This window comes from Taeniopygia guttata, chromosome 2 (genome assembly GCF_048771995.1).
Source record: "Taeniopygia guttata chromosome 2, bTaeGut7.mat, whole genome shotgun sequence".
Lineage (NCBI taxonomy): Eukaryota > Metazoa > Chordata > Aves > Passeriformes > Estrildidae > Taeniopygia > Taeniopygia guttata.
Window position 1 is genome coordinate 5,389,519 of NC_133026.1, and position 14,725 is coordinate 5,404,243.

General features: G+C 34.5%; 1 protein-coding gene across 1 annotated transcript in view; it reads left to right on the plus strand.

Annotated features, from left to right (window-relative positions):
- The window catches only part of LOC100223270 (sodium channel protein type 5 subunit alpha), a 39,384-nt gene extending 24,932 nt beyond the window's left edge, over positions 1 to 14,452 (plus strand). Inside the window, exons 18-28 of the mRNA XM_072925292.1 lie at positions 649 to 768; positions 1,185 to 1,299; positions 1,940 to 2,094; positions 3,834 to 4,007; positions 5,439 to 5,576; positions 5,718 to 5,972; positions 6,874 to 6,927; positions 7,838 to 7,979; positions 9,924 to 10,024; positions 10,811 to 11,075; positions 12,400 to 14,452. Coding sequence (XP_072781393.1) covers positions 649 to 768; positions 1,185 to 1,299; positions 1,940 to 2,094; positions 3,834 to 4,007; positions 5,439 to 5,576; positions 5,718 to 5,972; positions 6,874 to 6,927; positions 7,838 to 7,979; positions 9,924 to 10,024; positions 10,811 to 11,075; positions 12,400 to 13,544 — 2,664 coding nt within the window. The 3' untranslated portion in view covers positions 13,545 to 14,452. The remainder of the gene's footprint in view (positions 1 to 648; positions 769 to 1,184; positions 1,300 to 1,939; positions 2,095 to 3,833; positions 4,008 to 5,438; positions 5,577 to 5,717; positions 5,973 to 6,873; positions 6,928 to 7,837; positions 7,980 to 9,923; positions 10,025 to 10,810; positions 11,076 to 12,399) is intronic.
- Positions 14,453 to 14,725: the final 273 nt, after the last annotated feature.

The following is a 14,725-nucleotide window of genomic DNA, read 5'->3' on the forward strand; positions in this document are numbered from 1 at the left end:
ATTGTCAAATATGGCACAGGAGCTATAGGAACTGTTTTCACAGAATCACAGAACTGTTAGGGTTGGAGGGAACTTTTTTTTTGGATGGATGAACACATGGTCAGTGTCTAGGTGGATTGCCAGGATCCATTTTGTATGGTTTTGGTCATATTAGGAAGCATTATCAGTGCAGTCTCTTTGGACAAATTCTCAAAGAAGAAAAAATTGCTGATCACCTTAGGATCATCCGTGGCTCTTTCAAATGTCCTGCCCATAAGAATTTGATGTCAGAAATTCATTCCCTGCTGCAGTGGAGTTTGGTATTTCTTGGAATTTGTAGTGTCAGAAGGGCTGAGGACTGATTCTGATCACTTAGATCTTCTGCCTATAACTGGAAGCATAAATCTTTTACAAGCATTTTAGGAAAACTATTTAATTATTTGTATAAAGAAAAGCTTGCTAGTGAAAGATTATCTTCTCATGGCAGTGGGGGTTGAACCTACATGATCTTTAAGTCCTTTTCCAAACCAAACACCCAAATCATTCTGTGATTATATGAGTCTAAACTTAATGGAAGTTTTACATTCTGGTAAATAATTTTGCCTTTCAAGAATGACTGTCAGGAAAAAAATAAGTGGAAAATCAACTGATTTGCATCATTTCATGCAGGGAGACAAATTAAAAAACAGAGAACAGTGGCAGAATTCAAACAGCTTCAATCAGAGTTCTGGGACTTCTGATACTGCAAATGTTTTCACAGTAACACACCCAAAGAAAGATCAAAAAGAGGTAATTATAACTTCTATCATTTTGTGGTATATGCTGGGCCTTCCCCTCTTCAAACATTTTGAGACATGATTTGTATATCTAAAAATTGATTGGCCTGAAGAAATCAGAATTTTCTCTAAAACTGTAGCATATATAATCTTTTCTAAACATTTCCTTCCCTTCAAGTCCACTCTAGATGATGAAAAGGAGCAAAGAAATTGGTTAAAATAAAGTGATGGAAACAAAAAGTAGGGATTGGCTATTTCTGTCCTATTATTTAAAATTTATTTTCGTAGTTCAGCAACATAAAGATAATTTACACACTGCAAATTTCTTTTGGGGAGGGAGAGGAGATGATAATTTTAATTTATTTTAGGTTTGTTAACTGTATTAATTAAAAGCAAATAAATTCTTTTCTCACTCCTTCTCCTCTGCAGAAATATCATTCTGTTCGTAGCTTTTCTGAAGCCAGCACTGTGGATCCAGTTGTTCTTCTGGAAATGTTTTCCCAGACTAAAAACTCACAGCTGCCTAAGGACTGCTTTCTAGAAAGTAGGAATCCTTTGGGTTTTTTTGGTATTTTACTAATGTTAAATGAACCAGTGTCCAAAAAAATCCCTTTGGAGCATGTCCAGATTAGCAGGAACTGTTTGTCTGCTCATCCCAGTGCCTTTGATCACCTGAACTTTTCCTCAGACTCTGTTGGCTTAATCCTGCTGCCTTTACAGATTAATGAAGAGTGCTTCTGGCACGCAGGGAAGAGAGTCCAGATGTAATGTCCCTGCAGTGCAATATAGTGAAATAATTAGTAAAAATAATAATTTACTGACCTGCTAGCAAGGCAATATCCCTTTTCAAAATAAAAGAAAAAAAAGGGGGGAAATGCAGAAAATAAACACATTTTTAGATAGAAGTAAAGGCTTCTTTTGTGCCCACAAACCTTTCTGCGGAAGGACACAAAAAGATGTCTGTTATTCCATAGATGTGTTGCTTTATTAAAAGAGATTATTTTGGCTTAAAAATTTTTACTTTTCTTTAGCTTCAGATCATTTCAGTAACAACATCACGTTATAGATAAAAGAGCACATTCTTCCTGTAATATGTAAAAAGCCTTTTTTAGATGCTTTATACTTTTTAAATCAATTTCTCAACATTTTCCATTAAACCAATACACTGTTCTCTCTCTTTTCAGGTTGTGTTGAGTGTTTCCCATGTTGTGTAGTGGATATCACAAAGTTTCCAGGCAAAACTTGGTGGAACTTTAGAAAAACCTGCTACAAAATTGTGAACCATAGCGGGTTTGAATATTTTATGGTTTTTATGATTGTATTGAGCAGTGCAGCACTGGTAAATTTAATTTAATTTCTCCACATTTAAATTAATTGTTGTCAGTAAAGGAATAATATTGAATTGATTTCTTCTGCTATGACATTCCTTTGCCCAAGGAGAGACAGGAGTGTAATAAATATAACCTTTAGAAGCTATAATGCTTTCCTCCACTTGGATAAGATATTTAAATAGGTGGATTTACATATATGGAATCATAGTTCTTCATTGAACACAGTTCTTTACACTTTTGTGTTAATTAAAAGCTAAACCAGAGTGCGATATTGCTTGGGAAAGCTTGATAAAAATCATAGCACTTCTAAATTTGTAAAGCAAACTAGCTATTCAGTAAAAATGTAGATTGAAAATCATCCAAACATTATGATCAGAAGCTAAAAGGGAAGATGGCTGTAAATTGGTAGGTGAGGTAATGTTTCATTGCTACTCTGATCATATCCATTTCTATTGAAGGAATGGCAAGGAAAGAATTATTTTATTTATTTATTTGAAAGTATATTCACTGTCTACTGAGAGTAACTTGCTAAATAAAATGTTATCTAATGCAGAAGGAACATAACCAAATAGTCTGAAGATGATCTATGTGGTAGATGTCAGAATTTCCAGCAAAAGTCACTACATTACATTCAGGTTGTTCTCTGAACAGTAGATTTGAACTCTCTGCTTTAAAATTCTCCTGACAAACCTCCAAGGGAACTTCCTCACCTCCAGTGAAGGCTCCTCTGTGTTCATGGGGAACCAAACTGAAGTAAGGAAGGAAACTGAGTCATTTTTAATGTCCTGTTGAAAAAAAGTTAGCTAGTACCCAGGTGCAAAATAACAAAACAATAACATTTTTTGGTCATCAAAGATGATTTGCAGTGTTGAGAACTTTGCCATTTCTAAGATAGACTTGTCCTTTGCAGAAAGGGACTTGTCTATTTTTTTGCTTATTTATAAAATTTACTGATACGAAATTTTCTGAATGAGTATGAATAGCACCAGACCATCACACGTGTCCATGGTTTGTAGTGAAATTAAATGAGATGGTGATCACAGAAAGAATACTCAGTAAAGTAGGGTAGAAGTGGATGAAAGGAAAATTGCAGACATTGCCAAAGGCTTGGTGAGGAAATAATGCAAGGTGCTAAAAGCAATTGGGAATAGATTGGCAATATAAAAAAATCAAAATAAATTAGCAAGGCAGCAAATACTTTAAAAATGAGCAAACACTGATATGAATGACAGCCACCAGTGAAACATTTTCCTAAAATCTCAAGATCAAGGTTTAGATGAAAAAATGTGCAACTTCAGGAATGAGAGTTCCAGTTGAGGTGTTTGCCACATTTTTCCATGTCTGTATTACAACTCTGCAGATGACTCATTTGGAAGGTCAGAGTCTGACAGACACTGGTTAATGTATTCAATTCAGGCTTTTTTGTGAAGAATTTTAGATCAACCCCTTCAAAATTGTCAACTACCTTGGGAAGCCAAAATTTTTTAGCCACAACTGGCCCTCATCAGACATTTTTTGAAGTGTTGAACATAAAAACTTATAGTATGAGATTTTTCAATCAATGTGAAAATGAGATTGTACTTATTTTAAAATTTACCTTTTTACTTTTAAGTATAAAAATAAGTGGTGGTTGTCCATAATTTAATATGAAATGGTTATAATAAGCAAAGTATTTATTCTTGTGCAATTCGAAAATAATCTCCCATAATCTATTGACCTGTTTTAAAACTGAATTCTGAAATTCCAGGCATTTGAAGATGTTCACCTGCAAAAGAGGGAAAAAGTGAAAATTATCCTAGATTATGCTGATATCATATTTACCTACACCTTTTTTATGGAGATGCTTCTGAAATGGGTAGCTTTTGGTTTGCACAGTTATTTCACAAATTCTTGGTGTTTGCTTGACTTCATCATTGTTTGTGTAAGTATTATACTCAGCTTGTCATACATTTTAATGTTTTCTATATAGAGAACTACCTGTAAATTGTGATTATGAATTAATACAAGTCTTAAAGACAGTTTCCAAAGTTAAAAAATCTTCAATGCAAAAGAGGCTTTAGGACTTTAAATGGAAATTTTCAGCAATAATCAAGAAGTTGCTGAAGGAAATTTCATTAGGTATCGCCATCCTCAAAGACAATAATGGTTCTAAAGACCTTTTAAATTGTAGCGATAGAGTTCAATTAGTGATTGGAAATAAAATTAAAATAAATTGATTAAGACAGTAGAAAATGTGAAGATACTGACAGTTCTGGACTAGATGATTTTAAAGGTTTTTTCCAACCCAAGCCAAATCTGTGATTTTGGCAGTTAGAAAAAAGGAAAGAGTTCCTTCCTTGAAGGAGAAGAAATTTAAACGGCAAAGACACCTGAAAAGCATGGTTGGAAAAATAATTTACCAGGCAGTTAAAGATAGGGAGGTATCTTTTGCTTTGCACAGCCCCAGAGAGAAATGCTGGAATCACCAAGAGTGAGATAAGGGCAGTGTTCAATACATATACATTTGCTCTGAATGTAGAAAATGTTAAATATGATAAACTTGCTGTATAAAAATGAAACATTTTTCTTGTCAACATCACACTGGGACTGTTCTGGAGTTAAATATTTTTAAGTAAGGATATCTAAACTGCTGACTTGTGACATCAGAGTAGCTTTTAATAGAGTCAGGATAGTCAGCATTGAAAGTTGTGAAGTACTCAGAAATTTCAACTGTAAAATCTAATATTATGACTATTCGTAAAGAATAGTTGGGCAGTTATGGTTTTCTAATGTAAATAGCAGTCCAAAACTGAGGATAAGCATGGAAATATCCAATGGCTGAACACTGAGGCAGCAAACTCAAATGAGAAGGAGGAGACAAATCATGAACAGTGAAAAAACCTAATTATTGAAATTATTTTTAATATCTTCATTTTTCTCTTAGAAATATCTAAAATGAACCAGATATATTTAAATTTTTTTTCCACATCCCCCTTGTCAGTTATGATAATAAATTTCTGTGTACACTTTTGAGAATAACTTTGTAGAAAATTGGAGTATTTTATCTGAATAAACCTTTCTGCTTTGGTAGTGTATGGAAGTATCATAGTTACCAATTTGATTGTTATACTAGTATTAAACAAAATCATATTAACTGTTTTTTAAAAAATCAAATTAGAATTAATTCAATTTTTTTATGTGTTAGAAAAGAATAAAGTATAATTATATTGTGGTAACTTTAAATGTCTATTTTCTTCATTTGACTTAGTGAGGAAATAACATGTAACATTCATCTCAGGATTGTCTGCTAATATAGATAAAATAAAATTTTGTATGCCATTTAATGATCCCAGTTCCAATTCAATGAACACAGCTGTCCTTTGTTTCCTGGGGACGAAATTCTGTTTCTGGAAATTCCACAACTTGTTCCTCTGGGACCAGTCTGAAATCTCTCAGGACTTTTAGGGCGCTGCGGCCTCTACGAGCTTTGTCAAGATTTGAAGGGATAAAGGTAAAGATATGGGGGAGGGATCTGGGTTTTTATATGGGTGAGAATTTTCAATAGATACAGAAAAAGTAAAAGTCAGTGGCTTTCTGGGAAAAGTGATCTACTGAATGCAAATAATTAATTATTTTCAATCATTTCACTCAGGTTGTTGTGAATGCACTCTTTGGAGCCATCCCCTCCATCTTCAACGTTTTGCTCGTCTGCATTTTCTTTTGGCTCCTCTTTAATGTTCTAGGAGTAAAATGGCTTGGAAGCAGATTTTGGAAGTGCACATTTAAAAAAGAAAGTATTGGTTGCATTCATGGCAAAAATGATTGTATTTCCAACGATGGGACATGGACAAATAGTGTTGTAAATTTTGACAATGTTGGCATGGGATACTTGGCTCTTCTCCAAGTGGTAAGTTCTATAAAGACATGCTCATTTTTGTTTTCCTCAAGGAATGGGTTGAGCAGCCCAATCAAGGCACACCATTATGGTTCTGTTCATCTCACTGCAATTGGGGATTTTTTTTTAGCTCCTATTAATATTCTCCTCATCTATGAGCTGCCCACCTTCTCTTAAAGAACACTTACGCTCATGCAGCCTTTTGTTAAAATCAAGAACTCTTTCACAGCTTTTCAATCTTGTTTTAAATTTCACTTCTGTTTTAATTTTAATCGACAAACTAAGCCTGAAATAGTCTGCCTGTCACTGTATGTAAAGTCATTCTCGTTTTCTCTAGTTCAGAGTGGACAAGAAAAGAACTTATGGACCAATTTATTTAGAATTCTATGTCTTCTTCTGTTGTAAAAGTCCTGAAGTGTTGGGATGCTAATTCACTGAGCTCACTAATACCACAACAAAGGAGAGAAAGTAATTTTTAAAAAGTCTCTGTTATCCCTGTATATTTTCTAGATGAAGTTCTTTGCTCTGGATCCTCCAAAATGTTCTATGATTGATAAAAATTGAAGGATGAAACAGTCTGCTGTTCTATTAGAAGTTGTGTTTTTTCCTTTTAAATTATATTTGCTAGTTAAATTATATTTGCTGAAACTTCTAGTGTTCTTTTGTTTTTACAAAAAATTCAATTTAACAAGAGTTAGCATTAAAGCATTTGACATGAATAATAACTTTTGTTTTCTTTTCAGTATTTTTTTTCTCTGTAATAAACTCCAGTGGATCATACTTCCAAGCATATCTTTGAATTGATGCATATTTTTTACAGCACACTTCTTATTTTTTCCACAACTATTAACACATTTATATTATCAATAGCTTTTTTTTTCTCAGTTATAATAAACAATGCACTTTCTTTCAGGCAACTTTTAAAGGTTGGATGGATATTATGTATGCAGCAGTGGATTCACGTGGGGTATGTCACTGAAATGAAACTTTAGTTCTTTTCCTCTTCCTTCTTCCCTTTTCTATCAATACAGTCAAATTTTCAGCTTTGTTTGCAGCATCAGGTCAAAAATACAAGTGAATGGATGCATCCAGCTACACAGTGAAACAATAATCCTTGGAGTACCAAATATCTGAAACTTAGATAAAGTAAACTGGTCACAATAGAGGGATACCACACAAAAAGTGGGCAAGACAATACACAATTTTGTACAAATCTTATTTGGGAGCCAAATATGACTCTGAAGCAAATTCTCTTCCTTTTTAAACATGTGCAGTAGAACTGAAACAGCCTGCAGATTTATCAGTTATTTGAGGTTTTCTTCCCTACATTTGACACCCTCACTATTTTTTCCCCATTTGCATGTCCTGTTTCTCACTCTCATACTAGCACAGTGAGTCTGAACTTTTCTATATTTAGTTGACTTTGCCTTTTTCCCCATCCATTCCATCCCAGTACTCTTGGCTGTAGTTAAATAGCTGCTAAATAACAATATTGTTCCTTGTACAGCTGGATTAAATTGCTTCTTGTCTGGGATGGCATCTCAAAGGATGGAATTCACCATTAGGTTCAGTCTGAGCTGCTTTTCTAATCAGGACATTCACAGGATCCCTTCTAATTGGAACTAAACAAAATGTTTATTTAGTACTAAAAAAATTGCTAGAGCAGGATTTGGCTTTGTTTTTCATTGTCTTTACAAACAGTAACAAGATAGAGCAAGACAGTTCTACTTGTACATTTAGATAAAGGAGTAAATGTGCAGAAATAATTTATCCTTCATGACAATAGAAAGATCTGCTATAATAACTTGGAAATGCTAAAGCTGAGATTATCTCGTTTTTACCAATATTATTTTTCTGGTTTGATTTTTTTTTAACAGATTGATGAACAGCCACAGTTTGAAGCAAACTTACGCATGTATGCATTCTTTGTGGTTTTCATTATTTTTGGATCTTTCTTCATGCTGAACCTTTTCATTGGAGTGGTTATCAGCAATTTTAACCAGCAAAGGAAAAAGATAAGTACTGCATGAGCTAACCCATGGTCTCCTGTAATCCCAATTTGATTAAGTGAATGTTGGCTTGACATCTAGAAGTCTAACATTTTGAAATAAGTGTCTGACTAGATAAAATTAAAATAATAACATTTCAAACCAAGTTTTGAAAACAGGAATCCCTTTTTCCTCAAGGTTTTTAACTGTGAATTCTATTTGCCTGCCAAAAATCCTGAATTTGTTCTAAGTAGAGAATGAGGAGGAAAGAGTGAGTAGCTTTAGAAATGAGAAGTCAAAAAAGTTATCTAGACTTTGCTACAGGAGAGTGGAATTCTTTTCTTCTGCTTTGAAGATTTGCTTTGGGGAACAGAAAAACCATTTTTGCTGAGAGCGAGCACCTCACAAATGTGAGCAGGGTAGTCAGTCAAGGAAGGAGTAACCTCTGCTATCCTGGCATCCTTGAAAAGGTCCTGTCCATAGAATGTCTTGTCAAACTAGCTACACTTTAAAAAGCCATTCATCTACAAAATAAATCTACAGCTTAATTTAGTGAGGTTTTAAAAAAATTCTGAATAGGGATCCAAGCCATGACCCCAGGAGGAGACTGTGTAGAAATTTAAAGGCTGCTTAAAGCCCATGAAGCAATGACTTCATGCTTCAAGCACCTTTCTCCTCATAGTTGTTATATTCCCTGTTCTTGTTATTCAGTAAGAAATGGAAGGCAAATCTTTGAATGGACAATGCAGCAAAGAAAATCAACAGTAATATCTGTCTGGAATACTTCACCTTCCGTGTGCCAAGCTTATTTATCAATGAGTCCTGACTCATTTAAGGGTTTAAAGTATCCAGAATATCAAGGGAAATTGTGTCAATTTATCCACTTGGAAGTCTTACAAGAAATAAGCATCTTGCTAATTGAAAACATACCAGGAAAGCAGACCCCAACAGGAGGTTTACAATTTCAAGGTTCCCATTTGGAAGGCAGAATTTCTACTGGAATCATTTATTATTTTCATAGGCTGACTTACACTCCAAGTGTCAAAGCATTACTGCCTTTGGTAGAGAAAGATAGAAACAAAACCCACAATAAATTATTCTGTTCTCTGAATTTGGACAGAGAAAAGATGTATAAGGATTGAGGAACAGTGGTCCAACTTCATTGTAAGAATTTCTTTTTATAACAAAATCCCAGTTACAATAATCCAAATAGATAAAAAAGTAAAGTAGTTTATAAGCTTGAATATTTGCTAGAAGTTTATGTAGATGTAACACTTTTTTTCTTTTCTTAGCACATGCTGTAACTGACATTTTTTCTTTTTCATTTTTGTCTTTCATTTCTTTTCTGCTTCTTTGGGCTTTTCCCTGAGAGTCCGTGTAGTGAAGTTAAGCAGAATTTTCAGAGGTTTTGCTGGAGTGATTCCAATTGCAGACGCCCTGCATTATTATGTGTTTGTTGTACAAAATGCTGACAACTCAGTGCTTTTATGATGAGTGATTTCTGATTACTGGGTTCCAAGGGATTGCTCAGTAATACAGGTGGTGTGGATGCTAATAAGAAATTCATTTCCAGGAACTTCCTCTAGAACTTGGTCCCAAAATTCTTATTTGTCACCCTCTATTTACTTGCTAATTCAGCAATCTACTTCTGCTTCTGCCTTTCCAAAAAATATAAAACATTCCACTTCTTGATGAAACTTATGTAATTTTAAAAATAGGAAATAGATTTGCAAAACTTTGAAAAAGCTCTCACACTTGAGGGAACTGACTTCGAATCACTGCTTGGACTTGACTTTCATGACCAATCCAGATCAGATCAAAGATCAAGGGGAAAAGGAGAAATGGTGAAGACACATTTGGTCTCTGTGCTCTCTTAAGTCCCACTCATGACAACTGTAACTTACTGTCTTTAACATAAATTTTCTGGCATTTATTTGACTGCATCTGAACCACAATGTTTTTTCTCTTTACTTAGGTGGGAAAGATCTATTTTTGACTGAGGAACAGAAAAAGTACTATAATGCCCTAAAAAAACTTGGATCCAAGAAACCCCAAAAACCCATTCCAAGACCATCGGTGAGGCCACCTTAAGAAGAATATGACAGAGGATATAAAGATTATGATATTTAAACCCAGTAGCCAGGAATTGGGAAATATGCCTTGCATTAGAGACCCACATCTTCCTCAGTCAATGTAGAATTTAGATTTTACTCTCTTTTGTTTAAAAATTCCATTCAAAACAGTCATCTTTGAGGGTATTAATTAAGGAAATTTACAACCTATTTATCACCTACTCAAATGTGCAAACTTTTTAAACCAGTTCATATTAAGTATTTGATATTCATAACATGATCTTGGTTATTTAAGTTGCATGATGTTGCTTCTGCAACTAGATTGGATTATTGCAGGTGAAAATTAATAGAGAGCATTACATGCCTCATGGCTGTTTTTTGTTTTTAAATAATCTTATGCTTTATTCCTTACATTTTCTTAAATTTAATTCCAGGCCTGGCTTTGCACAGCAACTGCTGAGTTTTTCCTGCTTATGACATTTTAATTAGAATTGCTTATCCTAAAATATCTGCTTCAATAAGTATTTCTATTAAAAGAGCAATCACAATGTACTCTGAATGTTTTCCTGCTATATATTTTTTTCTAAGCCAACGTGCTTGCATGATGCCTGAAAATACTGAAAGTATGGTGAGTTTTCTTTGAGTCTAAAGAAATCACCCCAAACTGCTTCTAGTAGCTTGTTGTTAATTTATGTTATGTTAAATTTCTTTTCTAAGCACAAATTACTGATTAATATTTGAATGCAGGCTGGGTCTCACAAGTGGCATTAAGTAGTTCTCCTTTCCACAGAATGCATTCCTGGGATTGCTGTTTGACATCGTATCTCACAAAGCTTTTGACATCACCATCGTGATTTTCATCTGTCTAAATATGGTCGTTATGATGGCAGAAAACAACGACAGAGCCACCAAGGAGGTTCTGAATAAAATCAACTATTTTTTTGTGGCTGTATTCACTGCAGAATGTGTCATAAAAATACTGGCCTTAAGGCACTACTACTTTGGAAGTGGCTGGAACGTGTTTGATTTCAGTGTTGTGATCCTTTCAATAGTGAGTAAGTATCAATCACTAGGTCAGGTAAAGTGTCTTACCAGTATTAAGTCAAATTCCAGTTTGAAGTAACCACCTACATATGTTTGATAAACAAATTCCAGATCCATTGCACTATTTCAAACTAATCATTGCTAAGTGATTCCTTCTAAAAGGATGCATTTTTGTTTTCCCTTATATTTTTGCAGAGTATTAAAAGGTAAATAGAATTTTCAAATTTTTAAGTATGATTTTTATTGAGGAATTAACAGAATATTAATTTAATTCAGTAATATATTTTAAAACTTATTATACTTAAACTGTTGTCTAATGTTTTATGCTTTCAATTTACATGTTGTCACATTAGCTGTTGTTTTCACAGTAAAAGAAAATTCAGGTTAAAAATACATTTCCATCAAAAATGGGGATTAATTTACTTTTCCAGGACTTCCTCTTAAGAAGGCAAAGCGCAGTTGTAGATTTGGAAAGCTCAGGAAAATTTGATTGCTCAACACCATACTAAACCTAGACCACTACTTATAACTGAAAAAAACTATTAAAACTGGCTTGTATTTTTTGGCTCTTTAAATAAGACTAGATGCTGATCATTGACTCTGCAAAGGGTCATATACAGCTCTAGTTTCTTATACCATTTATTTTGTCTGTTCTTTCTAGTCAGGCTCAGGTCATATCATATAATAAAGAATGGGAAAGAAAAACTGCTCTGAGTTCTTGGCTTCTTGCCTAAGCATGGTCGCCTTTTGCCATCCTGTACAACCCAGAAAAATTGTGACTTCTTAACTCTCCTGTTTGTAATCATTTGCATCAGTACTGTGATAGCAGGGTCATAGAATGAGGTGTTATGGGAGATAAACACTGAGAGACAATCTTCCTTTATTTTCTTCTTGCTCTTCTCTGATCTCATTTGAGTGCCAAGCATTAGTCAAAGCCTCACATTTAGGCTTTGGCCTAAAGAAGAAGCAGCACTCAGAAAGTGGCTCAGAGGCAGGCCCAGAGCTTCCAGCACAAGACCAGAATGGATTTAATAGGATTTTTAGGTACTTGAGCAATGAATGCATAAATTCACTCCCCAAATTAGAGAAACTTGGAATAAGGAAGCTTCCAAACTATGCAGAAATCTTGATGCCTCTTTTATATTGAAAGTTATTACAATTTTTCTTTCTTTACCTAAGCTTTTATCTGAGTTTCAGAACGGATGATGTTTATATTGAGAGCAGCGTGATGTGATCAGTGTTCCTGTCGACACCTAAAGCACAGACTATAACAAAACAGACATTAATTTGACTAACTTGACCTGACAACATTTTGTTTTCCTTTTCTTTTCAAAGGTCTTGGAGTTTCTGAAGTGTTTAAATCTTTCTTCTCCCCTACGGTTTTGAGAACTCTTCGTTTGGCGCGGGTTGGCCGAATCCTGAGAATAGTTCGCAAAGCCAAAGGAATTCGAACTCTTCTTTTTGCACTGCTGATGTCTCTTCCTGCACTGGTCAACATTGGCCTTTTGCTTTTCCTGATTATGTTCATTTATGCCATCGTGGGCATGGCAAACTTTGCCTGTATCCCCTTTCAGGGTGGGATTGATGATATTTTCAACTTCCAAACATTTTGTGGTAGCATTCTCTGCCTCTTCCAAATTACCACATCAGCTGGTTGGGATGGTCTTCTGGCCCCTGTGCTAAAAGAATCTGATTTATGTGCTCAACAATTAAATGTCACAGAGCCAAACAAAAATAATTGCATAAATAAGGGCTTTGGTATTTTATATTTTGTAAGCTATGTCATTATATCGTTTCTCATTGTTGTAAATATGTACATAGCTGTCATTTTAGAGAACTTCAGTGTCGCCACTGAGGAAAGCGCAGATCCTCTTTGTGAGGATGACTTTGATATGTTTTATGAGACATGGGGAAAGTTTGACCCTCTGGCAACGCAGTTCATAGATTATTCTGCTCTTTCAGACTTTGCAGATGCACTGGCAGAGCCCTTGCGCATCCCAAAGCCTAATAAAATCCAGCTCATAGCCATGGACATCCCTATAGTCAGTGGAGATAAGATCCACTGCTTGGATATCTTGCTGGCTTTCACTAAAAGGGTCTTGGGAGAATCTGGAGATCTGGAGAGTCTTGAATTAAACATGGAAGAAAAGATTGCAGCTGAAAATCCATCTAAAAGTTGTTACAGTCCAATTTCTTCTACCCTTAGAAGAAAACAAGAGGAAGTGTCAGCTCTTGTTATTCAAAGGGCCTTCAGGAAGCATTTGAGACAACGTTCTCTTGAAAGTATGTCCTTAAACCATTGTAAACATAACAGTGCTGTCTTTGAACAAGAAATACAGGACAAGCAGAGTCTTCTTGAATCAGTGCTTAATGAAAATCATGGTAGGAAGGCAGATAAATTACGTCCTACTTCTTCCATATCCCTCCCTTTATTTTATGATGGTGTTGCTGAGACACACAGGAATAGGCTTAACACATGAGGTTGCCCCTGGCTGCAGCATTTTCAATTAAACCAATGTAACTTATTTTCAGACGGAGATCATGTTTTGATCCCACAAATACTCTATATTTAGAATAATACTGGCAGCCTTCAAGTATTGTAGTTGTTCAGATATGCCAATGCTCCTTAAAGCACTTAAGATTTTAACAACTATGACATAAATATTAGAGGAAAATCAAACCATGAGATTTTTTTCCTCAGCTACCAGAGTTGGCGAGTTAATTTTTTCAGCTGTCATTTTTATATTAGCTCACATGTTTACAGAAGAAGTCTGTAGAAGATCAGTTGTTAGCACTTATTTATAAACACACAAGGGTATAGAATCAGGTGTATGTCTTTAGGGAGGAATAATTTTTCCAAACAGGCTTTATTGTAGAAAAGTTAAGTAATAAATGCACTTCTGCAAAAGAGCTCACTCAAGACACTTGGGTATATTCAGCCTCTAATTTTGATGGTTTTGGGACCATCCTCCTCCTAATATCTTTAAATGGATTTGTTTATGTCTAAGAATTTTTGAGGTATGTTTACAGAAACACCTAAAGGGATTTAACAGATCATCCTCAGTTGCCTGTGCCTGAAAGTTGTACGTAATTTGTTCTTTGCATTATTCAGTGTAGGAAAATTGTTGTAATCGTAATTAAAATCAAAGAATGTTGTGCAAGAGGTACTGCTTCCAGAAAGGAATAATTGTACATAAAATCCATCATTATACTTTTTCCCTAGAAAGTTCTACTTAGTAATCCGAGAAGAAATTCATGATGTATCTTGTGAGGTAGAATTTATTAAATTTAGAGACAGCATTTCATTGATTCTGAAAAAAATGTATGAACTATGTGTATTATTTTACAGATTTTTTTTTTTTTTAATTTTGCAATTTGGAATATGACTGATTTAGATTCTTCAATAAAGACTTCAGATGCTTAACATGTTTGTGTTTATTTTCTAAGAAGTCTCTTCAATTTAATTTATTGCAAGATAATCTGTTATTGAGGGCTAGAATAACAGTAATGTAGTTTTCCCAAAGTAGCTACCTGTTAGCACAAGAAAACTGAAAATATTTTGCTATTCACAGGAAATCAGAAAGAAATCACAGGATCAGAAAAGATTTAGCATTTTCAGGCCAAGAGAATAAAGAATAAAGGTAATGAAATTTTACTGTCA